At 38.0% G+C, this 26,093-nt stretch overlaps 1 protein-coding gene across 1 annotated transcript in view; it reads right to left on the reverse strand.

The window, feature by feature from the left end:
• The window catches only part of C9H8orf34 (chromosome 9 C8orf34 homolog), a 370,388-nt gene that overhangs the window by 249,174 nt on the left and 95,121 nt on the right, over positions 1-26,093 (reverse strand). The window contains 1 exon segment of the mRNA XM_023648496.2: positions 9,309-9,337. Coding sequence (XP_023504264.2) covers positions 9,309-9,337 — 29 coding nt within the window.

The following is a 26,093-nucleotide window of genomic DNA, read 5'->3' on the forward strand; positions in this document are numbered from 1 at the left end:
TATTAAGTATCTTCTGCAAATAACTTTGAGACTATGTAGATATCCCGTAATTCATCAAAATTTAACCCACTAATTTTAGCATCCTTTGCTGACCCTTGCCTGCATCAATTACTATGATGGTTGCCAATTTGTGATTTTCTAACATCACCATTCCCTCTAAATTTGTTTGCTGGTACTCTACTGTGAGAAAGAGCTTCTCCTTCACTTCTATTTATGTATATATGTATATGTGGGTATGTCAGTGTGGACTTACGAATTATTATTTTATTCAATGAACTACAACACATTACTATCATTCTTTATTTTTAGGCTTTAATGTTCCCAGTAGGAGCCCCTACAAGCATGTTCCTGTGTCCTTTTGACATGTTCCATCACTCTTTGATTGCATCCTTACTTTCTGGCACTAAAAGATATTCCAGACTCAACTTGTACTTTCTCAGCTGCAGCCCTAGGCTCAGCCATTTCTGCAAAGAGTCCTGGTTCCTTTTAATAGAGAATGATATTTAGATAACAATATCTGGGCTCTAGTTGTGCTCACTACCAGTAGAGTAGATGTTATTTTTTAAGACAAAAGTTATTATGCATTCTTAATCATAGTTCCAATTCAAAACAGGATTATAGGATTTTTACTTACATATATTGATCTTACAGCTGTATTTCCTTTCCCCTATGCCAACAATTCTGGTTCTTAGGGATATCAACATAATTACTTCTTTGCTATATCACACAAAGCATACACAAGTCTTTTTATAATAATATCAACACTATCATTACCAACACAATTACTAAAAACAGTTTAAGAGCGTGCTGCTGTTCCCTCTGTCTTTAGGGTATATCCCCCTAGAGAACCATCAAACCATTCTGTTTATAATGGCTTGAATTAGTTCATCTCAGTGTGTTGAAACACAGTTTTACTCATTTGTTTCATTTTGCTTTTGATTATTAGAAATTACTAAGATTTAACTTTGTTATATGAAGTATTTAAATGGTTCCAAAGTCATATATTCAAGGTTCTAATAAGTCAAGTTCCCATCCCTATCCTCTACTCTCTATACCTTTCCTCACTTCTACTCTCCATGCCTTCCCATCTCCCATAGGTAACTTTTAAAAAACAATTGTTTATGTGTGTTTTACAGATGCAGGTTCTTTTGGCTTCCATATAAGCAAATATGTATCCATAGCTTCATTACACTCACTCAGATAGTCACACACATAGATCTTTTCATATTTTTGCCAGTGTGTCCTTGGAATACACTCACAGAAGCAGGATCATTTGATCAAGGAATAATTCACGTATAATTTTTTAGATATTGAAAACTTTCCCTCCATAGTGTTTGTACGCTTCTGCATCTCCACCAGCAATGTGTGAAAGTGCCTGTTTTTCCAGAGCCTTGCCAAAAGAGTATTTTAACAAACTTGGGGATTATTGTAAATCTGCTAGGCTAGCAGTGGTGTTTAATTTGCATTTCTATTATTTTGAACGAGGCTGAGCATCTTTTCATATAACTAAGAAGCATTTTCACCTTTTTTTCTGTGAACAATCTGTTCAGATGGTTCATTTGTAGTGGAATTTAGGTCTCTCATTCCCTATTTGTTAGAAGTGCCCTATAATTAGGGTTATTAAAGCTTTGTCTGTGATGGAAACTGCAAATCTTTTTCCTTGATTGTCATTTTCCACATTTCATTTTTGAGAGTCAGGCTTTTAGGACAAAGCACAGACAACAATCCTACTGGCTGTCTCCCTTAATATTAGGACTGTTAGCTGCTATAAATCAAACATTTGACCAACACAGCATAGAAAGCAGTTTGATGGATTTTTCTCTACTGCCAAAAATATCATCTGAGGCACATGTCAGTCACATGTGGGCAGGCAAGAGATTCTGGAACACAGAAGCAAGACAAGAGGAACATAACAATTTAAGTATGTCCTACTAGATGTAAGAAATCCCCAAACCATTCTCCAAATAGTGGCCAAAAAAGGAATAGAATTCAAATTTGTTTGCCTGTGGAGAAATTAATAGACATGGAAAGTAAATAGCAAAACAAAGCTATCTGGTGAAAAACAATCTGACTTTAAAGGAGTTAAGATTTCAGCCCCTCTAGTGGTATACTCAGGGAGGCAACCATCAAGTGGCGGGAAAGGCCATGGCACGTTATGACTGCACCAGACAGGCTGAAGTAATAGCAAATAGGCTCTCTTTGAGCTTCTTAGCTTTTCAGTGAGGCAAGATATCAGAGTGGTTAACAAAATGGGTTTTGGAATTAAATTTGTACTCAACTCTAGTTCAGCAGTATATCATCTCTATCTGTAAGTTTGTGTAAAGTACCAAACTCTGCGGGCTTCAATGTCCTGCGGGTAAAATGGAGATAACGAGAGCTTTCTCCCAGGGCTGCAGTGAATGTCAGAGAGAAAGTGCACTGAAAGCACTGGGCACAGCGCCCGCCACACTATGTGCTTGATGAACACAACCTACCACCACCTGCCTGGTTAGTCTTTTACATGGTCATTATTTGTGAGCGTGAACACTACACCGTCTAACTCTCTTTCCAAATCACTGTCATATTAGAACAAATTACAGCCCCTAACATAACAAAACAACCCAAAGAAAATGTCTTAATAGAGGGGAAAATGGTAAAAGATTACAAAAGGTAGAACAAGTAGATTAGAGAAATAAAAGGTTTTTAGTTCCAGCTAGTTATTAACTCAACATTTACCCAAGGCTTAGTAGGCACTGTGAGCCAAGAGTTTCTAATAAAAATAGCAATTATTAATTGAGTGATTATTCAGCACCAGGTACTATAATAGGAACTATACTGACATAATCTTCTGGAGAGATCGAGAGTATAAGACTGTCTGGGTTTGAGTTCCAGTTCTTCCATTTTCTACAGGACCAAGTAGAACTTACAAAATTCTCTTTTTTCACCTATTAGACTGGTGAATAACAGTACCTCTATCATAAACGTGATATATTTGTCAAGAGAATGGACTCTGGAATTAATTTTCTTGGGTTTGTGTTCCACTTGTACTTTCTACTTACATAACCTCTGGTAAGTTTATTCACCTCTCTGCATCCCAATTTTGTCACCTGTCAAATGGGAATAATAGTCTCTACTTTGAAGGGTATTAGTAAATATGAAATGAGACAACGCAGGTAAATAATTTAGAACATCACTGGCAGGTAGTAAGTTCTCGATAAATGTGAGCTATTTTTTCATTAGGATAAAATGGCATAATCTGTGAGAAATGCTTACTCCAAGGTCTAGAATGAAACAGTTTAATATCTATTTAAAGATTTATGAACTAGAAACTCAAACTCACTATCATTTAAAGGTAATGAGAGCTAGTTAAAGAGAACAGTCTGCTGAGTTCTCCAAAAGATAGACAAACTTTCCTCAACTCTAAATACTCTGAAATGTATCTTTTACGTAAGCCAGAACATCAGGGAGCCTGCCCTGCACCTCACTATTGAGACTTCCGTGGAATTGTTCTAACTGAACTTTGCTTTTGCGTTATGATATCTGCCTAGGTCAGTAGACATTATTTGAAGAACTGCTATGAAACTAATGACTTTATTTACTGTAAAAATATATTTTTCAAAATTGTGGTAAAAAAACATGTAACATTAAATTTACCATCTTAACCATTTTTAAGCATATAGTTCCGCAATGTTAAGTACGTCTGTGCAACCAATCTCTGTACAAACTAATGTTGAGCAGATCGCTTTCATCTTGCAAAACTGAAACCCTATACCCATTGAACAACTCCCATTTCTCCCTCCCTTCAACCTCTGGCAACCATCATTCTACTTCCTGTTTCTATGAATTTGACTACTTTAGATACCTCATATAAGTGGAATCAGACAGGATATGTCTTTTTGTGAATGGCTTTTTTCATTTAGCATAATGTCCTCAATGTTCATCCATGTTGAAGCATGTGGCAGGATTTCCTTCTTTTTTAAGACTCAGTAATATTCTGTTGTACATAAATATATATATATTTATAGTTTATTCATCCATCAATGGACACTTGGATTGCTTCCACCTTTTGACTATTGTGAATAATGCTACAATGAACACAGGTGTGCAAACAACTCTTTGAGGTCTTGCTTTCAATTCTTTTTGATATACATACACAGAAGTAGGATTACTAGATCATCAGGTAATTTTATTTTTAGTGTTTTTAAGAACTGTCATACTGTTGTCCATAGTGACTGCATCATTTTACATTCCCACCAACAGTGAGCAAGGGTTCCAATTTCTCCACATCCTCACCACACTTATTATTTCCTGTTTCTTTGAAGTAGTCCTCCTAATGGGTATCAGGTGGTATCTTATTGTGGTTTTGCTTTACATTTCTCTAATGATTTGTGACATTGAGCATCTTTTCGTATGCTTGCTGGCCATTTGTACATCATCTTTGGAGAAATGTCTATTCAAGTCCTTTGTCCATTTTTAATCAGGTTATTTATTTTGCTGTTGATGAGTTGTAGGAGTTCTTTATATATTCTGGATATTAACCTCTTATCAGATATATGATTTTCAAATATTTCTCATATTCCAAAAGCTGCCTTTTTACTCTGTTGATTGTGTCTTTTCATGCAGAGAAGTAAACGAATATATTTTAGGATATTATTGATACACTGTACAGCATCTACTTCATGAGGATAAATGGAAGACATTTTTCTTAGGATTCAGTAGAAGAAATAGGTGGTTTTCCTGTGAACAACTGGTTTGCTATGATCCTATAGGTGGTGATGACATCAAGTAACGAAAAAGCTCAATTGCGGCTCAATTGGAGAAACGATATCAAACCTCAAGACTTCATTTCATGCAGGGGGCTCATATTGTTCCTATGCTCTCTTCACTTTGAAATGATTTTCCCAAATATTTCTTTAAAAACTTTTATATTTTAGATATTTTAGCAATCTACCTAAAATTATTTTTGAGTGGGAAAGTAGTTGATGTTATTTTTAATAATTACTAAAACCATTACATTTCACAAAGAAGGAAACTAAAGCTCAGCATCTATAAATCACCTCCTGAAGTTCACATAATTAGTAAATGGCAGGAACCAAGATTCAATCCAAGGCCTATCTCTCAGTTTTTCCAGAATAAAAGGCTACTTCTTCAAGCAAAGGAAGAAGAGCAAAAGTTCCTATGAGACAAGAAGTGTCATTGGAGATGTGGTTCCTGTGTTCTCTAAGAGCCCACAGAAGGTGAGACCACCTTCTGCAAGAGTGATCAGGGAAGGCTGGAGCTCAAAGGACGGAAAACAGTCAGAGAGAGAGGAGGGAATGACAATGAGCAAAACTGTGGAAATACATAAAAAACATGACCAGGAAATACTGTAGTATGTCTGCCTTACACTGTTCCTTGTTGCGCATAGCAGACTCTGAATAGAGAGAACGATGGAAATAAAGCATAAGATATAGATTTGAGAGACAAGTGGAGATTGTTAACTCTAGTCTTAGAAATCTGGACTTAATTTGGTAAGTAGTAGGGAGTCGTGGAAAATTTTTAGCAGGATTCCCTAGGTAGGGTTCCCTAGAACCAGAGGCTGAAAAAGTCATATATGGAAGGTGCTCTCTTAAGTGAATCTTTTCAGAGAGTGAGGGAAGCAGGAGAAGACGAGGGAAGAAGCTGGGCAAAGATACGGGTTCAGCTGGAGTCTACTCCCAGTCTGATCCCAGAGGGAGCTCTAGAATGTAAATGACAACTCAGAGCCTTACGCCAGCCAATCACTGGCTGAGGGCCAACCCAGGCATCTCTTGGCAGGATGGCTCCCATTGGATTGAAGCAATCCTCAGAAGAAGGGTGAGTCTATAACCATCCAACACTCACAGCAGTTGAAGACTGGGTCACACTGCCCTGGTGAAGGGTAACTGAGCAGGCACCAGCCATGTCTACTACATGGCATTTTGAAGGATGAATTGGAATGGCAGGAGCATGAAGAATTAGACACAGATATGAAAGGTAATATTATCTGAACTTGCATAGTGTTTATATAGGCAAAATAATGGATTCCCAAAGATGTCCATGTCCCAGTCCCCAAACCTGTGAACATGTTCCATTCCATGCCAAAGGGACTTGATTAAGGTTAAAGATGTTAAAATGAGATTGTGCAGCTTAGCCAGGTGGTCGCACCCTAATCACATGATTCCACAAAAGTGGCGAGCCTTTCTGCAGTTAGAGAGATGAGAAGCTGCCACTTTTGAAGGTGGAGGAAAGGGGCCACGCACCAGGGAAGGGAGCAGCCTCTAGAAGCTGGAAGGGCAAGGAAACAGACATCCTCTGGACCTTCAGGAAGGAGTGCAGCCCTTGACAGCTTGATTTTAGCCCAAGGAGACTCATGTTGAACTTCTTCACTACACAACCGTAAGATAATAAATTTGTGTTGTTTGAATTTGTTACAGCAGCAACAGAAAATCAATGCACTGACTAAGCAAAGGGAAAGGAAAAGACTAATGAATAAGAAAATGATAGAATAGCCACAATATTTTTTTAAAAAAAAACCTTAAAAATAACATCAGCCTCTGGTTTATTTTATTTTTCCATTTTAAATAGAATTACTAACTTTTATTATCTTTATCAGAATTCATAAAATAACTTTAAAAGTCACAGAAAAAAGAATATCAATGAAATTATAATTGAATTAGAATATGATAGTGGAAGATCAGTATTTTATTAAGGTTAAGAAAAACACATCTCTAATGAACCCTCAAAATTGCTAATGGAAGATTAAAAGGAAGAAGCTGTATTGATTTTTATTATTAGATTAAAGGTGTCAGGTCAACACAAATTGTCAATCATTCTGTTTGACTGTTGTTTTAAGTACCTGCCTGAGATTCACATTTTCTTACTGAGGAAAATGCAGGACCGTGAGCTTCATGGCCAGCAGAGGGCAGCATGAGGCAGGCCCGCCCTCTCATCCAAGGAAGCTTTCCAGGCAGGCAAAGGATGGTGGCTATGTCTCTGGAAGCCTGAGTTTCCTTGGTAATATGTGGTACTCTTGAAAATCAGGTGTGAGAGTGGGAATGAGTTTTTCGCACTGAAATAAATATTTCTTTCAAGAAAAGCTTATTTATGAAAATTGTTGGCATCTTCCTCAATAAAAAGGAAAAATAATAAATGTGCAATAAATTTTAGCAGTTTCCATGAAGTCTTCAAAAACAGGAACATTAGGTAAGTAATGAAAATCAGCAGTGTCATGCAACTTAGTTAAAGGGAAACTCCCCTGAGCTAGTGCTTAGAAGAGAGGGTGAGAAGGGGAAGCTGTGTCCTGAGGATGACATTTAACCAAGTGTCAGGGCATCCACAATTCTACCCAGCAAGGGTGAAATCCATTTTCAGTTCAAAGAACAATTAGTACATTCTTTAGCTCACCAAAAAAGGTGGAGACACCAACCTGGCTGCAAATCGGAGCCCAGAAAAAAGAGAAGGACAAGAGTCAAGTAGAGTCACACAAGCCAATTTACGGCTCAGGCAACCAGGGCTTTGCAGAATATATTGGAAGGAGCAAATGAACCTAGAAATAGTGATGGTTATGTCTTTGCAGTTAAAAGGAACATAGAATGTAACTGCAAGAGTGGGGATTTGTAATTTCTGCAAATTGTAAGGAAGGTCATGATATAAGAAGGAGACCAGCTGGGCTGAAGACAAGGAGGGACAGAAGGAGGGAGACTAGACAGGCAGGACGAAGCCAGGAGACCACACCTGCCACTTATTCTACTTGCTATTGTATCTAGTCACCATCTAGCTTCACATGGACATACTACAGATAGAAATGAAAATAATTTTAAAATATTACGATGGTTTATCACAGGGAATTCATATTTAAGAGTATATTCATCAATTTTATTTATTTATTTAGTGAATCAGAAATGTATTTTTACAGTACAAAGTTCAAAAGGTATATTCCTATTTGGAATACAAGAATATTAAATTTATTTTTATAAAAACAATATAATTATTATATTATAGTTTATTTTAAAATGTCATGATTTAGATGATCTCATTTCTTGTGCAATATTTTCTTTCTACCTATATAAGTAGACACCAAGCCAAATTTCGATATTTTTTCTGTTTAGAGAGATATCTAGACCAATGTTCACCAAATACTGATGGCTGTTTCAGGAGCTTCTCACTTTTCCAATTACATATCTGCTGCAAGAGGTTTTTTTCAGCCAAAACAACATATCACAACAGATCCAATGCAGAAGCAGATACGGAAATCTAGCAGTTTTAAATTAAGCCAGACATTAAAGATTTTTTTAATGCAAATAATGTAACTTTCTCACTAATACCTTATTTTGGAAAATAAAGCATCTTTCATAAAATGTTACTTTTATTAATGTAATGGTTTTATCACTATTTTTTAAATGAGTGAACATGTAAAAAAATTTCAGTTTTAATTTCTAACGTAGTAAATATTGATAGATATAATCTATATAAATCAAAGATTTTGGGGTCCTCTATAATTTTTAAGAGTGTAAAGGCATCTTAATATCAAAAGTGAGAACTTCTATCCCAAGGATTCCTAAATGTGTAACTCTAAATGAAATCTCTCTCATGAGCAGCAACTCATATAAACGTGTTTAATACACAACTCAAAATAAATAACTAAAACGAAAATCTCTTGACGCTATCCCAACCTGCCAAATTTGCTCCTTCCCTAGTTTTTCCAATTTTGGTAAATGGCACCAAGTTCATGTAGTTGCTCATCCTCCAAACCTAGGAATCATCATTGACTGATTTCTTCTACAACCCCCCACATCCCGTCCATTAGCAAGTTCTGTTGACACAACTATTAAAATATAGTCCTATTCATCTCACTTCTCATCACCTTCACAACTATCACCCCAATGCAAGGTACCGTCATGTTCTCTTGGCATCATGGAATTTAGAAGAAAAAAACAACAAAAAACTTACTGAGTTTGGTTTCCAAAGGGTAGCTATAGTAAAGTACAAGTGTCTTCCATATCATCATCATCACCATCATACAGATACAAGCAGAAATCAAATAGTTTACATAATATAACATTAGTTTTCATTTTTTAATACAATGATTCAGTGATTCAGTTTTCCCTAACCAAATTCTAAAAGCCTTAACTCAAAAGAGTAGGTGATATTATATATTTCATGCAATAACTTTCACAAAAGAATCTAAGCATATAACTTTGGAAGTTTTAAAATGGTATCATCACATAAATTACATTTGAACATTTTACATTTCAGAAACTTTTTCATTTAGAGAGTAGATTAAAATGTAACTTCTGTATCTTTTTGATTAGATGTATAGTTCAACTTACCTTATCGAGTTCATCTGAAATTGCAATACCTGGGAGTGAAAAGAGATTTATAAAAAAGTTTTAGAAGCAATCTTCAATAACCTAATGTTAAAAACAAAAACAAAGTTCTATTTGCAAAACTAGCACATTTTCCATTCTATTTTTTCTTTTGATTAGTGTTTCAAAATAATGTGGCACATACTGTCTACTAAAGAAAACAAATTAGGAATTTAATTCAACTATGACAGCATGAACTGCTGAAACAACGCAAATGATGCAACAAAAACAAAACAAGTACCACACCACTTGTAGGTTGTTAAAGACAGAACAAATTTGCAAAAACAATTGTAGAGATGTCCTTATGTTGTAATGACAATCAAATACAACTTAGCCTGTTCTAATTTTGTTCTTTCTTAAGAACTGATTTAGACTTCTAGAGTGATAAAATATTACGGCAGAATGGTGGCTTGAGATTAGTGATTTTAATTCCCTTATCTTACAGGTGAGGAGCAGACTAGAGAGCTTAAGGAATTTGTCCCACGTTCTCTTAGATTGACAGCTCTTTGAGCCAATGGGTAAATGACTCCTCTTCACAAATTCCCTTTCTCAACATCCACACATTCCTCACTGTACATCAGTCTAATTTCTGTCTTTAGCATGCCTCCAAAATTGTTCAAAGTCAGTAACGTAAAAAATTTTAGTCTTTAATTTATTTTCCTGTGAAGACAGATGTTGTTAGCCCCACTCTCTTTCTTGAAATGCTGTCCACTCTCTTCTATTCTCTTTCTTTGTCTCCTTCACAGGAATCCTCTTCTTTGGGAAGAGGGAGTCCTTTCCTGAAATGCTAAAGCTTTTTTGCTGAGCTGTCTTTTCTCTTCACTTGACATACTTCACCTAGTAATCTAACCCACACCATTGACATTTTTATTTCCCTATATGGTGATGACCAGCAAATCTTTACCACAGGCACAGGCTTTCTTCCTGAGCTAGTCGCTAAATCCCTGTATGCATTTCAGTCTCATCAGGTCAAGCTAAAGACATCATCCTCCCATCATCTCACTTCCCCCTTTGTTTGAACCATGGTGTGCCTAGGGCTGAACATGCGCACTAAGGCCGGGCATTGGAGCAGGTGCAGCCAGCAGTCAGGTTTGGGGCATGGGGCTAAGGGAAGCTGGTGTCAAACCCCATCGTGGGATGGGCCAAGAGACAACGAAACGTCTAAAATTTGAAGTTCAGGAGAACACAGAGAAAATAAAAACAGGTTAAAGCTAAAGTTCAGCAGACTATAAAGTACAAGAAGGAATGAGCTAGGCTGGGAAAGAGAACCTGACACTAGTCTCAAGAAAATAAGGGGCCGGCCTGGTGGCGCAGCAGTTAAGTTCACACGTTCCGCTTCTCGGTGGCCGGGGGTTCGCCGGTTCGGATCCCGGGTGCAGACATGGCACCGCTTGGCATGCCATGCTGCAGTAGGCATCCCACATATAAAGCAGAGGAAGATGAGCATGGATGTTAGCTCAGGGCCAGTCTTCCTCAGCAAAAAGCGGAGGATTGGCAGTAGTTAGCACAGGGCTAATATTCCTCAAAAAAAAAAAAAAAGAGAAAAAAGCCTGAGTAAAGATCCCCTTACCTGCTCAGGTAGAGACTATGCATACAGGTACTTTTCCAGTTCCTACATCATCTCCCATACCGCTAACCTAACGAATCAATTACACACAAAGCAGAAAAAATATGCCCTACTTCATCTCAGTAAGCGGCACCATTCTTCTCCTTGTAGATAAAACCAAAAACACAGGTGTATTCAACAGGCATTCTTCATACCAATACTCTACGAAATTCTTTTTCGGCTAAAGTTATTAATAACTAAGAATTTTTCTGTGCCACTATATTAAAAAACAGCCTCGCCGCCACTTCAGGGATTTGGGGTGACCTAAATTTAACAATTATTCAAGGACTTGCTGTATTATGAAGACAGCTCCTTCGAACAATTCAAGGAGAGAAGCCTTCATGAAGGCGGACATCGCAGCTGGGCAGTATCACCATGAGTGTGTGTGGTGGAGAATTCTGGGATCTAACAGTACCACAGTAGGGGAGCATACGTGAAACAGACATGAGATCCCAAACCTTTGTGGGCAATTAGAAATGCTTCTGAAGGCCCAGCACAAGCCACACATTTTTGAATGTTTGGGTTTAAAAAATACATTGAATTATAAATGGTCACTTGGAATAACTCAGATTTCAAGATAAGGCAGGAATTTTATAGAGTACCAAATGACTTATGTCACAGTCAACAGTAGATTCAAAATACTTATTTCAGTTTATAAAAGCCAAATAAATATTTTAAATGCTTATATTTAAATTTAACACAATACTATAAAAATGTTCCTCTCCGATATGAATTCAAGATTAAAACTGGATATATTGTTTAAAAATAAATATTTAAAAGACAATCGATTTTAAAAGAGAGAGAGAAAAAAGACATATATAAAACAAAATTCTCTTTCTAATCCAAAGTCACAAAACTTAGATATCTGGAATTAAATAACCTATACTCAACTGTCTGGGATTTCTGAAACTCTCTTGTTTTGTTTGTTTGTTTGTTTGTTTGTTTTGTTGGGTTTTTTTTTTTTTTTTCAGGAAGATCAGCCCTGAGCTAACATATGCTGCCAATCCCTCTCTTTTTGCTGAGGAAGACTGGCCCTGAGCTAACATCTGTGCCCATCTTCCTCTACTTTATATGTGGGATGCCTGCCACAGCATGGCTTGACAAGCGGTGCCATGTCCACACCTGGGATCTGAACCAGCAAATCCCGGTCTGCTGAGTCGGAATGTGTGCACTTAACCACTGCGCCACCGGGCCGGCCACCTCTTTTGTTTTTTTTTTAACTTTCTGCATTAATGCCATTGGCCCTGCAAAAAGAGCTTTCTCGTTCAATTTTGAGAAAGCTATCAGTCGATCTTGGAATTTCTTTACACCTTGGATTTATGAATCCATAATTCATAAAGATCGCAGTAATACTTAACCTATCTAGAAGGTAGCCAGAAACTACCAAGTAAAAGGCCTCTGAATAGTCAAAATGTACACGGTACTTGCACATCACTCATGAGCTAGCTCCTTGGATCCTCTGTCCACCACCCCTCATTCTCAATTTTAGCAAGCATCAGGAGCTGTTTGACAGGGGCAGAAAATTTTTTCCAATGGAAAATGGAGATGAAGAGAAAGGTTGCTATGAAGACATACTAAAGTACTAAGAAGTGATAGGTACCAGAACAAAACTCAAATTAGCTAAATGGGAAACTTGGTTTGGGGAAGGAATTATGCCCTAACTGTTCCAGGTGTTTGGTCTTACATATTTTGTTCAGATACCCGTTATTAGATTTTCTTTCTCTTTCTGTTTTGTGAGGAAGACTGGCCCTGAGCTAACATCTGTTGCCAATCTTCCTCCTTTTGCTTAAGGAAGATTGTCACTGAACTAACATTTGTGCCCATCTTCCTTGATTCTTTTGTATGTGGGATGCTGCCACAGCATGGGTTGGCGAGCAGTGCACAGGTCTGTGCATGAGATCCAAATGTGTGAACCCCAGGCCACCAAAGCTGAGTGCATGAACTCAACCACCATGCCACCAGGCCGGCCCCTATATTTTTTAACATTTACATATTTTGATGATTTTGCCTAAGTAATTATCTAAATAAATCTCCACTCTACTATATACAATTCTTTCAGCTCTCTATTACCAATGTCAAATTGCCTAGGGTATTTTTTACTTTTTGTTATTTCATTTTTAATCAAAGCTTAAACTCATTAAAAGCAGCTGAAAGAATTTTACAGGAACGCTTCTTTACAGAAGGATGAAGCTTTAATGAGAACCATTTATACTGAGTAGCCAGGATATTTCTCCTAGCACCTAGCAGAACATCCAAAGCTATTCCCTGAGAGGAGATTAACAGTTTTTAAGCATTTCATTAACTCTTAAAAGTCATCATAATTTAGTATTTTTAATTTATAGACATTGAGGAGCCACCGTGAACAGAAAAGGTAGTGGGTCCTACAGTATGTTGTGAGGTGAGAAGGGCCAGGATCTGACGGTGGGACTCTTGCTGCATTCTGGAACGCGTGGTCTTCCTAAAGGCCAAATCATATCTTAAAGGAAATAGAGGCCTATGACAGAAGCCAAAGAGGTTTGGCTTTGGGTGGCAATGGTGTTCGACTATAGAAGTGGGCTGCCTGAAGAAATGGGGGAAACAAGTTCCTTCAGAAACCACACTTCTTAGCTAGATAAGGAGGCAAGGGCTCCCACAGGCATATCAGAGGTGGCTTTCTGAGTCTGCTGCAGGGAAAACCTGTCTGGATGGCTTCTACCTATGTCCTTCAACTTACGGGCCTTTCCATTTATTCCTGTCTCCAGAGAGGTCTCAGCGGCATCAGGAATTGATTCCAAAACACAGTTTCTCACATTCCCAAATGTGAGTTGTGCTATATCAAAAAACAAGAGCTATACCCTTCACCAAGATTTCCACCTTCCTGGGCATCAGCTTAGCCCTAAAGTAAGAATCAGACTGTCGCCACAAGAAACAGAAGTAGAAACTTTTCACGACTCTTTTAAAGCTTAGTCAGTCTAATTCATTTCATGAGAGTAGGTCATAAAATTCATAGGGTATGAAACAGAACGAGCTATTTCTCCAAAATATGTTTCCCTATTGGGAAAAATCCCAATGATATTAGAACATAGAGACAGACTCCCCCAGCTCTTCTTCTTTTTCAATTGTGAAATAATAAACACAGACAGAAACAGAGTATACAACATGGAAATATTCGTTTTGTGCTGGAGCTGGCCCAAACTGGAAGAACCACACATCGCTTCCCAAGTCTGCACATTTCTTCCCAGCTCCTCATTCAATAATATCCCATCAGTAGCTTGAAATAAGTCATGGTAGGAATATTTACCATATGGAAATTGGCAAATGCTACAAATTAGGGCTTATTTTTAGATCAGGGTGTGAGCACATCACTGAGTATAATGAATAACATTAAAGCAAATATAAGTATCACACAAATCAACAAATAGAACACTGCTGATAGCCCAGACCTACCCCTGACCATCTGTCAATTAAAACACTCTTTAGCCAGGCTGCTGACTACTTTCAGAGCACAGAGAATTCCTGCCACGAATTGAGGGAAACTATCTTCAATTGGTTACCCTAGAACAAAAGACAGCAACATTTTCTGTAAAGGGCTAAATAGTAAATATGTTAGGCTTTGCAAGTCACATATGGTCTGTGTCATATTCAAATATTTCTTCCTCTTTTTTAAACAACTCTTTAAAAATGTAAAAAACATGCTTGGTTCATGGGCCACAAAAACAGGTCACAGGCTAAATTTGGCTCATGGGTCAGAGTCTGCTGACCTTTGCTATAGAAGCACATGCTGATTTTTATCCTTGACTAATTGACTCTTTCATTCTTCAAAGAAGACTTCCAAACCTTGATCGTTTTCAGCAGGCCCCTCCTCATTTCCTCCTCTTGCTCACCACAAAGGACCTCAACTCTAAATATCCTGAAAAATGTGAAACTATCAGATTTGAAGTCCCTGAACGTCCTAACACATCCTCCCGACAAACAAGCCATTTATATTGTTCTCTCCAGTCCCAGAGGATGATGTGTTCCTTCTCCTAGGCAGAATAATTTCCACAGCTACTTTCTTGACTCCATCCCCATCCACCTTCCCTGGTATTTGCTCCAACTATTATCTTCTCTCTCTCCTGAATCTGCAAGTTCTTTCTTTTGGTTTCCTCTGATCATACTAAAAACGATTATATATATATACACAGACACACACAATGTTCTCTCTCTCTCTCACTTTCTCTCTCTCTTATGCACAGTCACACACACACACACACACACGAAACTAAAGGAAACCAAACCAAAATGACAAAAAATCCCAACTAACCCTTCTTACCTGCCCCTACTAACTACTGTTCTCTTTCACATCTTCCCTTTTCATCAAAACTTTTAAAAGTGTCTGTACTCCTTGTCTCTCTTCTTTACTGTCCATTTACTCTTCCATCCACTGCTTATCAGCTTCTGCTTCCACTGTTCTCTAAAAACTGTCGCTTAAAAAGTAACTATACACCAACTGATTATCAAATCAAATGGAGACTTTTCTATTACAAAAAGATACTTTGTAAATTTCATTTTATCAAATCAATACATGTTCATCACAGAAAAAAATAGGAAATATAACAAGAGGAAAAAGGAAAAGAAGCCTCCACTCAAGACAAGTAATGATAACAATTTGTCGTGAATTCTTCCAAATAATTTTGTTTATATATATAGACATACATATAAATGGCATATACCTATCTATAGATATATAAAACAAAACTGAAACTAAAATATGCATTTTGTTGTCTGCTTTTTATATAAAGCATATATTCACTACATTTTATATTAATAAATATTTTATACAACATCATTTTAATGGCTATACATTGTACCACTGTATGAATGAACCATAACTTCTTTGATCATTTCTCCAATGAAAGATACTTAATTTCCAACTTGTCACCATTTTAAATTGCTCTGCAGTAAACAGTGGACGCACAGCTTAGAGAAAGTTGCACACCCACTAGATGTATTTCCATCTTTTTCTTACAGAAGTTATCCGCCACTTTGGACATCTTGATTTTTGGAAATGTTTTCCTTCCTTGATTTTTACGAAAACATTCTATCTTGGTTTTCATCCTACCTCTTTGAAAATTCCTTTTCAGTCTCCTCAACTAGATTACTTTTCTACCTGTATCTCAAATATTGATGTGGTACATGCGTGTGTGTGTATGTGTGGCTCCCTTTCCCTACATACTAAAGATTCCCTGGTCCATATCCCTAAACAAACTTCTTCTCCAAATTATATATATACTCGACTGCCAAGAACAGAGGCGAGCTATCTACACCATATGGATGTCCCAAAGGTTTCTGAGACTGGAGTTTGAAACAGCTCCTCCTCTGCCCTAAAACCCTCCTGAATTCTTATCTAGGGTAGAGGCAGCACCCAGACATCTCAATCATAAATAAAACCAGAAAATAAAACAAATGAGTGCATTCTTCTCTCTTAATCTCATTCTTCCTTAATATCCATCAGTGAGTCTTAATCACACAATCTATGTTTCTTAAAACTGTTCCTTCTTTTCCATCCCATGGTTCCTGCTTATTTCAGGCTTGCTTCATCCTGTCTTTGCCTTGAGGCATGGACCACATCAACTCTACCCTCCACGCTGCGCCAGATGCCACACAGCATCATGACCTGCTTATAAGATGCCTGTAGCATAGGGGCCCCTACCCCCTGACTTCCCTGCTCCCTACACTTCAATCTTCATGGCCTTTATCACTTGCTTCACCCTTTATGCATCAACAATACAATATTTTCCTCTTTCTTTGAAATACCTTCTTACACACACACTTCTCTCTCTGCCAGGAACATTCCTTCCCATGACACATCTTCATTCTCCTTTTACCTTAGAATTACCTTTTTACCCTTCTAGAGTCTATTTAGATATATTCTCCATCAGGTTGGCCTAAAGGCCCCTTGTTGAAGGTTCTTCTACATTCCCATAGGTCTCTTAAAACACCTTTAACAAGGCATTGAAATTCTGCTTTTCATCCCTATCTCCCCTATTAAAAGATAAACTTGAGGTCTGGGTGCACATGTTAATCATCTTGTATTTCCACATAAACGTCTGAAGACTAAATAAATGAATGTGGGAATGAATGAACAATGAACTGCCATACCACCTGCTTCTATTTTCGCTCATAGGCTGTTATTGTCTAACTCCTCAGGTTGTTCATCAGACAAGACTTTTTGGGTATGTTCATGAATGACGAACTAAAAAAGTCATTTGTTATTTTTTCTTGACTAAGTCCAGATTGCTATTATCAGTCACAGAGCATAAATATCTGTCCTCTCTCTCCCAACAGCTGGGCTCTTTTCCTTGGAAAAGCTACAATCAGTGTTTTCACATGAGCTGCAGTCTGTAGACCAATGTCTGGATGGACTAACGATACTCATCCTATCACTGCCTCGCTTCAGAGAAAATTGCCAAAAGCAGCAAAAGCATTAGGCTCAGAAAACACTGGAAGTCTTGCTACTCTGGGACTAGGACCTTGCTAAAAGCAAAGGGTTGAGTTGACCAATGTCATATAGTAGGTCTTTAGCTTTTAGTTTTTTTATTTATTTACCGACTTATTTACCAATCTACTTATTTTTAAGCATAATGCCTTCGATAGATAAGCCACGGTTAAAGCCAAAGATCCCAGCAAAGGAATCAAATCTACAAACGCCAAAATGCATATAATCTAATATCAGAGGTCCACACTTACAGAAGCAGAAGGTGAATCTGCAGTGAAGAAAGAGTGAGGGCAGGGTCTCAGAGAAGATGGATCAGGAAGAAATGGAACCAGAAGTAGTGCACACCCAGCAAATCATGACTGAGTTACCTGCTAATAACTGCGCTATGGTCTGGAGAGACCAGGTGCGGGGTGGCCCTGCCCACAGGAAGCTCAAAGTCCAGAGAGAATACAGTAAAGCAGATAATAGAAGATAAGTATGTTCAGAAAAACATATAAAAGCACAAAAAGAGGGGCACCAAATCCAGTCGAGAGGAGGACAGCAACAGAGAAATCATCTTGGAGGAAGTGGTATTTGAGCTGAGGCTAATGGAGGAAGAGGATTTAGCTTGGGGGAAATGGGAGTGGTGGAGGGAAGCAGGGATGAGATTTCAGGGCCCGAGGATAGCATAAGCAAATACATGAAATGGAGGAACATCGGTGACTGTGAAAAACTACCATATTGCTGTTATATAAACGGTCTGATGATAAGTCATGAGAGATGATACTGGAGACATGATTAAGGGCCAGATCGTGGAAGTTTTAAGGAGCCACTGAATCTCTGAAAGTGTCAGGTTTTCACTTTAGATCCATCATGCTGATTGCAGCGAGGGCTGATGGTAGAAACAGAGAAGAAAGTGAAGAGTGTAGGCAAGACTGGTTATTCATTCCTCAAACTATTTCCATATTTCTCCTGGGCACATAAGCTAGACTACATTTCCCAGCCTCCCTTGCAGTTAATTGTGGAATGTGGGCAGATGTGATGAGCTACACTTCCACCTCTAGGCATTAGAAACCTCTCCCATGATCCTCTACTGTCTCTTTCGGCCTTTGGAGGACCCTTGGAAGTCATGTGTTGAAGACAGTCGAATAACAGGACAGAAGCAGCCTGTATCCCTGGCACACTACATCGAGCTATTCCCTGAGTGAGAAAACACTTGCATTGTATGAAGTCACAGAGGTTTTGGCCATGAGACTCCCCTAACATAACGTTATGGCAAACCAGCCAGCCACAAGCTCAATAAGGGCAGGGACTGCACCTGTTTTTTCTGTCATGGGGCAGGAATGAAATGGAACATGTTAAATGGATAAACCAATGATCTGGTCAGTGTTGTAGAGAGTATGAACTAGGTGGTAATAATATGGGTGGAGAAGAGTCAGATCCAAGACACATTTTAGAGGGAAAATGAGCAAGATCTGGTAACTAATTAGTTATGAACAGCAAGGGAAAGAGAGGAGTCTAGAAGGCCTCCAGTCTGGGTAAATTGGTAAGCGATGATGCCATCATCTGAGACAGAGCATGCAGAAGAAAGGTTATGTTTGAAGAGGGAGTATGATCTACTTAGATATGTTGAGTTTAGCATGGCAGTGGGATAGCCAAGTGGAGATAAGCTTTAGGCATTTTGTTTATAAAAGCATAAAAAGTCTGGATGGGAAATACTTGAGTTAGTCACATAGGGGTGACAATCAAAACTATGAGAGAGGATGAGGCTAGACAGAGAGCATTTGAAAGGACAGAAGCAAAGGATGAACTGGAAAAACAGCATTTACAGCAGTAAGGAAGAAAGAGGAGCGCCAGAATGAAACCTTCAGGAAATGATATCCAGGCATCCAAAGAGGCTCAAGTGAGGGTGGGTCCCAGAAACCAGGAGATCAGAGAGTTTGAAGAAAGACAGAGTAATGAACGGTGTTAAAACTACCGGAGCAATTTTGTAAGATGAAGGCTGGGAAAGTGTTCATTCAGTTTGACAATTGGGATTCAACTGGTGACGATAGTGAGAAAAGTTTCAGCAGAATGAAGGTGCAATAACACAACCACACTGAGGAGTGAAAGGAAGATGAGCAAGTGGAGACAAGCAGCATTAACTACTCTTTTTGAAAATTTGGATGAAAGAGGAAGAAGGAATTCTGATGCCATCTGGAGGTAACTCAAATTCAAAAGAGTTTTTGTGTGGGTGTGTTTTTTACGTTAGGTAGAGCTGTGGTGTCCAATATGACAGCCACTTATTAGGTGGCTACTGAACATGTGAAATGTAGCTAGTCTAAATTGAGATGTGCTGTAAATTAAAATTCACAGCAGACTCTGAAGACTTAGTATGAAAAAAAAGAATATAAAATATCACAATAATAATTTTTATATGGAATACAAATCACGCTGACAATAATTTGGATATAATGGGTTAAATAAAATATTTTATTAAAATTAATTTCACAGCCTTCTTGTTTGTAATGTGCCTGTTTGAAAATATAAAATCACACATATGGCTCACATTACATTTCCACTGGGCAGTGCTTAGCTGCAGCATGTCATAGGCTATTAGGGATAAATAGTAATAACATCTGTGGTAGGCAGAATTCAGCCACACTCTCGTGTAATCCTCTCCCTTTTAGTCTTTATGGGCCCACTGCACATGAAAGGATATCACTCTCTTGATTTGGTTAATAACCAGTTGCCTGAGCAAATCAGAAGGGAGAGTATCTGGGTGGCCCTAACCTAATGAAGTGAGCCCTTTAAAAGAAGGTGAAGCTTCAGAGAGATGCTGCCCAGTGGCCTGAAGGAAGCAGTAGTAAACTACTGTTGTGAGAGGAGGAGGCCACAAGGCAAGAACCTGAGAATGACTCCAGTTTCTAGGAGCAACCCCCAGCCAACAGCCAACGAGAAAACAGGGATCTTAGCGCTACCACAAGGAGGACTGAATTTGGCCAATGACTTGCATGAGCTTGGGAGATGACCCCACGCCTCAGGTAAGACTGCAGCCACAGCCAACATTTGAATTTCAGCGTGCCGAGACCCTGAGCAGAGGACTCAGCTAACCACACCCATCATCCTGAGCCATGAAAACTATAAGATAGAAAATTTGTATTTTTTAAAGCTGCTAAGTTTGTGGTTGTTACACAGTAATAGAAATCTAACATAATATCTAACATTTAACTAGCACTTATTACATACCAGGTACCATATTAAGCACTTTAGACACATCATCTCATTTGATTTTCACAAAAACCCTAAGAAGTAGGTACCATCATTATTTTAATTTTACAGTAAAGGTAACTGAGACACAGAGGGGTTAAAAATTTTTTCCCAAGGTCACAAAGCTAATAATTGATGGAACTGGAATTAGAAAGATTTGTACATACAAAAAAGACAAAATAATTAATTGAATCAGATCTCAGAGGAGTGGGCAGGATATGAGATCAAGACCATAGGTGGACAGATGGCCATAAACAAGAGAAAGCCCTTCTCCTCTGAGGGAGAGGGAAGGGTAGAGAGAACAGATTCAATCACCTAAGTTCTTCTATGGAGCTGGAGGCAGGCATTTGCTAGGACAGTGCGGCAGGGATTGAGTGGGGCTTTGCAGATTATTATGTGGGTTTTTCGTAGCTGCAGAAAGGGTAGAGAGAGGAAGGGACTGACCAAGAGTAATTAACAGAGTTGAAAACCATGAATTTGCAGGGTAGCGTTCAGCTTTACCACGTCATTTTCCCCTGGGGCCTTCAGGTTTATTGGTGAAGAAGAGCTAAAGACTGCGGCACTTAGTCAAGGATGGGAATTTCACATGGAGAAAGACAGAAAGATGGAAATAAGAGTGAACAAGGATACTGGTAAAACTGGTCCATGTTTTAGTCTGGGCAGGGGAGGAGCGAGACCAGAAGGAGAGAGAAAGATGAACAGAACGAAGGACCAATATACTGGAGGTACTCCAATACACTGAGGGTTCCAGTGCGGGAATAACAGAGTGGGGATAAGAAAGAGCTAGAAAGAATGCAAGCAGGTGACAACACAGTCTACAAGCCTTGAGTACAATTTAACTTTGGAATATGAATGATAGATTACTAATATAAAGAACTGTGAAAATTGGAGAGATTCTTTATGGTAATCTGGTGTAAATTCCTTCATTTCCTCAGAAGAGGAAACTGAGGAATGAGGCCAAATGATATATATTCAAAACGGGAAGCAGGTAAGAGGCAGAGCAGGACCCAGATGATCTTTCAGCCTAGAACTCTTCCCATGACAGCACTTGTGCCTATTTTATGTGATACACATTGTAGTCTTTTAAAAGGACCTAACTAAGACAGTATAGAGTACACATAATATTCAAAAATTGACACTTTAAAAAATGTGTACCTAACATTGATTGAATTCACACTTGGACTGCAAGCTCAGACACATGTAGGGTGTGTGTGGGAGGGAGTGTGTGTGGTGTGCTTGTGTGTGTGAAGTACAGTTAAATGAGACGTTATCCAACAGAGAATAATTCAGAATGGCATAATAAATGTCTAATAAAACTGTACCACTTGCTATCAGTCTCTGAAAAAGTTTCCTAAAATTATTGATTAGTTATTTATAGATAGATATATTTATTCCCACAAAAGATTGCAGGGAGCAAAATCATTTATTTTGATGGGTACTAGACCATTCTAAAGCAATAATTACTAATAATGCTACCTCAGATGTCTATAGAAACACAAATCCCCGGAGACACTTTGTTAGGTTTCAGAATGTCTCTGACATTGGTAAAGAGTGGAATTATGAAAATGTAGATAGAAAAGGCAATGTCAAGGTCTCTTAACAAATTTGCTCCTTCTACATGTTATTTCTTGAAGAATCTATTGAACACATTTAATCTGGTAAGTATAGCATTTTCAAACCCAAGAAAAATCAGTGTGAGTTAGCATTTGGATATATATTTTATTCTCTTTACATATAGAGAGAGAGGGGAGAAAGAGAGAGAGAGAGATAAGTGCTTATATCCATATTCATATTCATATCCATATCTACATATATGTCCGTATGCATATCTAAATATTAGATAAACAGAAATAAGACCACCCACAAGCAAATAAGCATAGGCCCTGGAATTTTGGAGGTTGTCAGAAGCCTGTATTTCCCTCTCTTTATTAAAGAAGAATTGCAATGAATAAAGGAATGAAAGAAACAGAAAATATCCCTTAGAAAACCACAGTAATTCTTGTTTCAGGCAAGATCCACCAACGGATGCTGAAATTAATGGGTGAAAATTTGAAAAGAAGCAGGATATTTTCAAAGTCTTAAAGTATCTCTCCCAAGGTATTTGTTAACTACAAAGGGCAAAGTATTAACTTTACAGTGGAGAAACCTGACAGACACCACCTTAACCAACCGATTCAGGTTAATATCACCAGTAATGAGCTCACGGGCCCCAATATTAGAAGGACACTGCCCTAAGGCTCTTCAGTCTCAGCCACTAGAAGAGATACATTATTCAGAGACGTGAAGGTCCTGCAACTTTGCAATTCCCCTATTCAAAAACAATTTTTCTCACTACTTCAAAGTCAGACGGAAGCAAATACCTGAAGGAATGGGCATGGCCCTAGGCTTCCGAAATGAGAAAAGCTACTGAATGAAAAAAGTTCAGAAATGCTGCAAAGGGAGGGAGGCAGGCACCAAAACCCCGCTACGTCTACCACATGGCCACTTCATATCACCAGTGCCACTGCAAGTTACTCTAGCACGTCCGCCTTTACAGAAAGTCACAGCATGAAGAGTGACACAGTTCATGACTGATCTTAAGATAAAGAATTACACTGAAAGGTTTGCAAAAAGCCAGAAAAAGCTCATGGTACAGTGCTACTGAAAGAAAAACCCTGGTGGCAAACTGGAGAGAATATGTAGTCTTTCTTGCTATTCTTTGAGCCCTGTCTAGAGAGAGTCTGCATAAGCTGAGAGCTGTAGAGCTGAGACAATTCTATCAGTTCAGGGATGTAAACGATATTTTGCTGTCAATCTCAACTAAATAACAAATACTTCTAAAATATGTCACACCTTTTAGAAAGTACAACTAACATAAAGCAAAAACCAATCTTGCCAGAGAGAACTCTATCAGGGACTATATACAAATTAGGAGATCACTAAGAACTTTCAACTTTTCCTACCAACAGCTATGGCACTGGAGAGAAAGGTCCACAATAATGAGACATTGAATATTCCTTTTGACCATACCTAGAGGAAAGAGTCCATTCCCTATGTCTTTCCAGTAAATAAAAAAATGGGTAATAAAGTTACCATCAGATTAGAGAAAGAATTACCAATCTGATGCTACTACAAGAGTTGAATAGGATCACATAAGAATGAATGACACCCTGGTTCAGGATGATGGAAGAACTAAGTTTGCAATTACATAGTTGAACTCTGGGCAGCTAGACTGCTAAAGAAACATCAGTAAATGGTAAAGCTGTATTTCTATTGATTTACACTGACCATCTCCGATGAAGTGATAACTTAGTAGATAAGCACATCTTGGGCCTAAGACAAGAAGTTAATATTAAAGCTCAGATAGCGAAAATCACAGAAACTCAAGTCATTCCAAGAATGTAGCATTTTGTTTGGGAAGAAATTTTTAAAAAGTTAAAGGAAGAAAAGAGGAATCTCTCCCTAAATGACCTACTGCTCCCCCACCCCCACATAAACTCCACCACTACTGTCACAAAAAATAGAGTCCCTTAAAACCAGCAAGTGAAGCTAAAAGCAACCCTCCCTCATATACACAGAAGCTGAACACCACACCTATTCCAGCCGGGCTGCAGACTCAACCAGTGGCTTCTCTGGCCCTAATTTTGTCGCAAGAGTAATGTCCCATATCTGCCTCTCTTCTACTCTCCCGACCAAGGACTGCCCTCTGCCATTTTTGTTTCTCCAGACTTCCATGCAAGAATCAAATGAGCCCCCTGCTATGGCCTCCATTGGCTTCTGATCACAGGACTCAGTTGCAAGGTTCTACCTATAAGGCCAAACCCAGGTTTTCTTGGGACAGAACATAGCTAGAACCTTGACACATCTGCTACAGATGCGGGCAAGTGCATAACTGAAAGGCAGTCAAATTTATTTATTAAAAACTTTTATGGGCAGGCCAAATACTTTCTTACAAATTAATAATGATATAACAAGTGTTTGCAAGGTAGTTGTCATATTTTAAAGGACAAAAATTGACTAATACTATATTTGAAGATCTGTGTAATAATTGGGCATATTCTTCCTTTTTTTAAGAAAAGAAATTTAAAAGAAAGCCATCTTTCTTTTAACTCATGTTATTGAATAAATGGAGAGGCTGTAAAGAGCCACAGGTTCTGCCCAGAGGGGTAAGATTTATACATATTAATATAAGCTTTTTCCATATCAATAGGATAAGGCTCTTTTCAAGAACATAGTATAGTAATAAGCTAAAACTCACTTTATCATTGTTTACTACAAAAGTAAATCGAGTCAAAAGCAAGGCTTTCTTGAATCCCAACTGGAGAGTTTCTACTAATGGCAAAATTATAAGATGCTATCACAAGGCAGCTTAACTTCTGAGAAAGGTTCTTTGCACAAAAGTCTAAAAAAGGCTCTAGTGAATTATGAATGGAGAGGTATGAAAAAACTAAATCTCTCTCTCTATATATACATATATATAATTATAATACAACAAAATACAATATGTAAAAATGTATAACTACAATATAATATATAAACACACATGTATGTGTGTGTATATATATCTTCTCCCAAAATATACCAAGGGATAATTTTAACTTTGATACAAATTATGAAACTACTAAAACTATGCTATCTAAAAAAGCAGACAGATCCCAAATATAATCCACTAGAATTTCCTAGTGTTATATTACCTATTTCAGAAATTTTTAATATTCCATGGCACCAAAAGAGAAGTTTAGTGAGGTCATGGCATTAATGTGCTTCTAAAGGCACCTAATTTTCAAAAATAGGGAGATGTGGAAGCACAAGAGAAAGAGAGGAATACTTTGAACTCAATACTAAAACCATAAAGTATATATGCATGTCTACTAATTAAAGTGCATTTATCAAATCAAAATATTTGATTGCCTACTCTCATGACAATAACATTGAAAAGCTTTTATTTGAAATATCTCATTTTAAACCTTCACACCCACCAAAAGAAGGAGGCATAATGATGGCTTCTTGCTTCGGAGATGAGAGGACCAAGGCTCATGGAGGCTAAATAATTTACCTCCTTAACTTAAATAATAAATAATTAAAATAATTTAATAAATTAAATAATTTATTCACTTCATATGCGGCCAAGAAAAACCTCTAACCTAGGCCCTCTGATTACAGAATTATTGATTTTACAATAAGGCACCTTACAAGGCACTGTGCTGGGCTCTGAAAGGATTCTAAGAATCTGGCCCAGTTACAATCCTTAAGAAGTTTAGAGACACCAAAAACTCATAGAGGTAATAGGTATGTGTACTAATTAGGATGACACAAAACAACAAGGTTCAAAAGAGAAGAATGAATAAGATACCATTAGGTGTGCATTTGACGTGGGTAACAGAGACCAGACACCACGTAGAAAGAGTGGAGCCAAACAGCCATGGTGTGTATGGGGTCCGGGGTCTACAACTCCTCCTACTCTATATAACCAGTCTTC

Source organism: Equus caballus, chromosome 9 (assembly GCF_041296265.1).
Source record: "Equus caballus isolate H_3958 breed thoroughbred chromosome 9, TB-T2T, whole genome shotgun sequence".
Classification (NCBI taxonomy): Eukaryota; Metazoa; Chordata; class Mammalia; order Perissodactyla; family Equidae; genus Equus; species Equus caballus.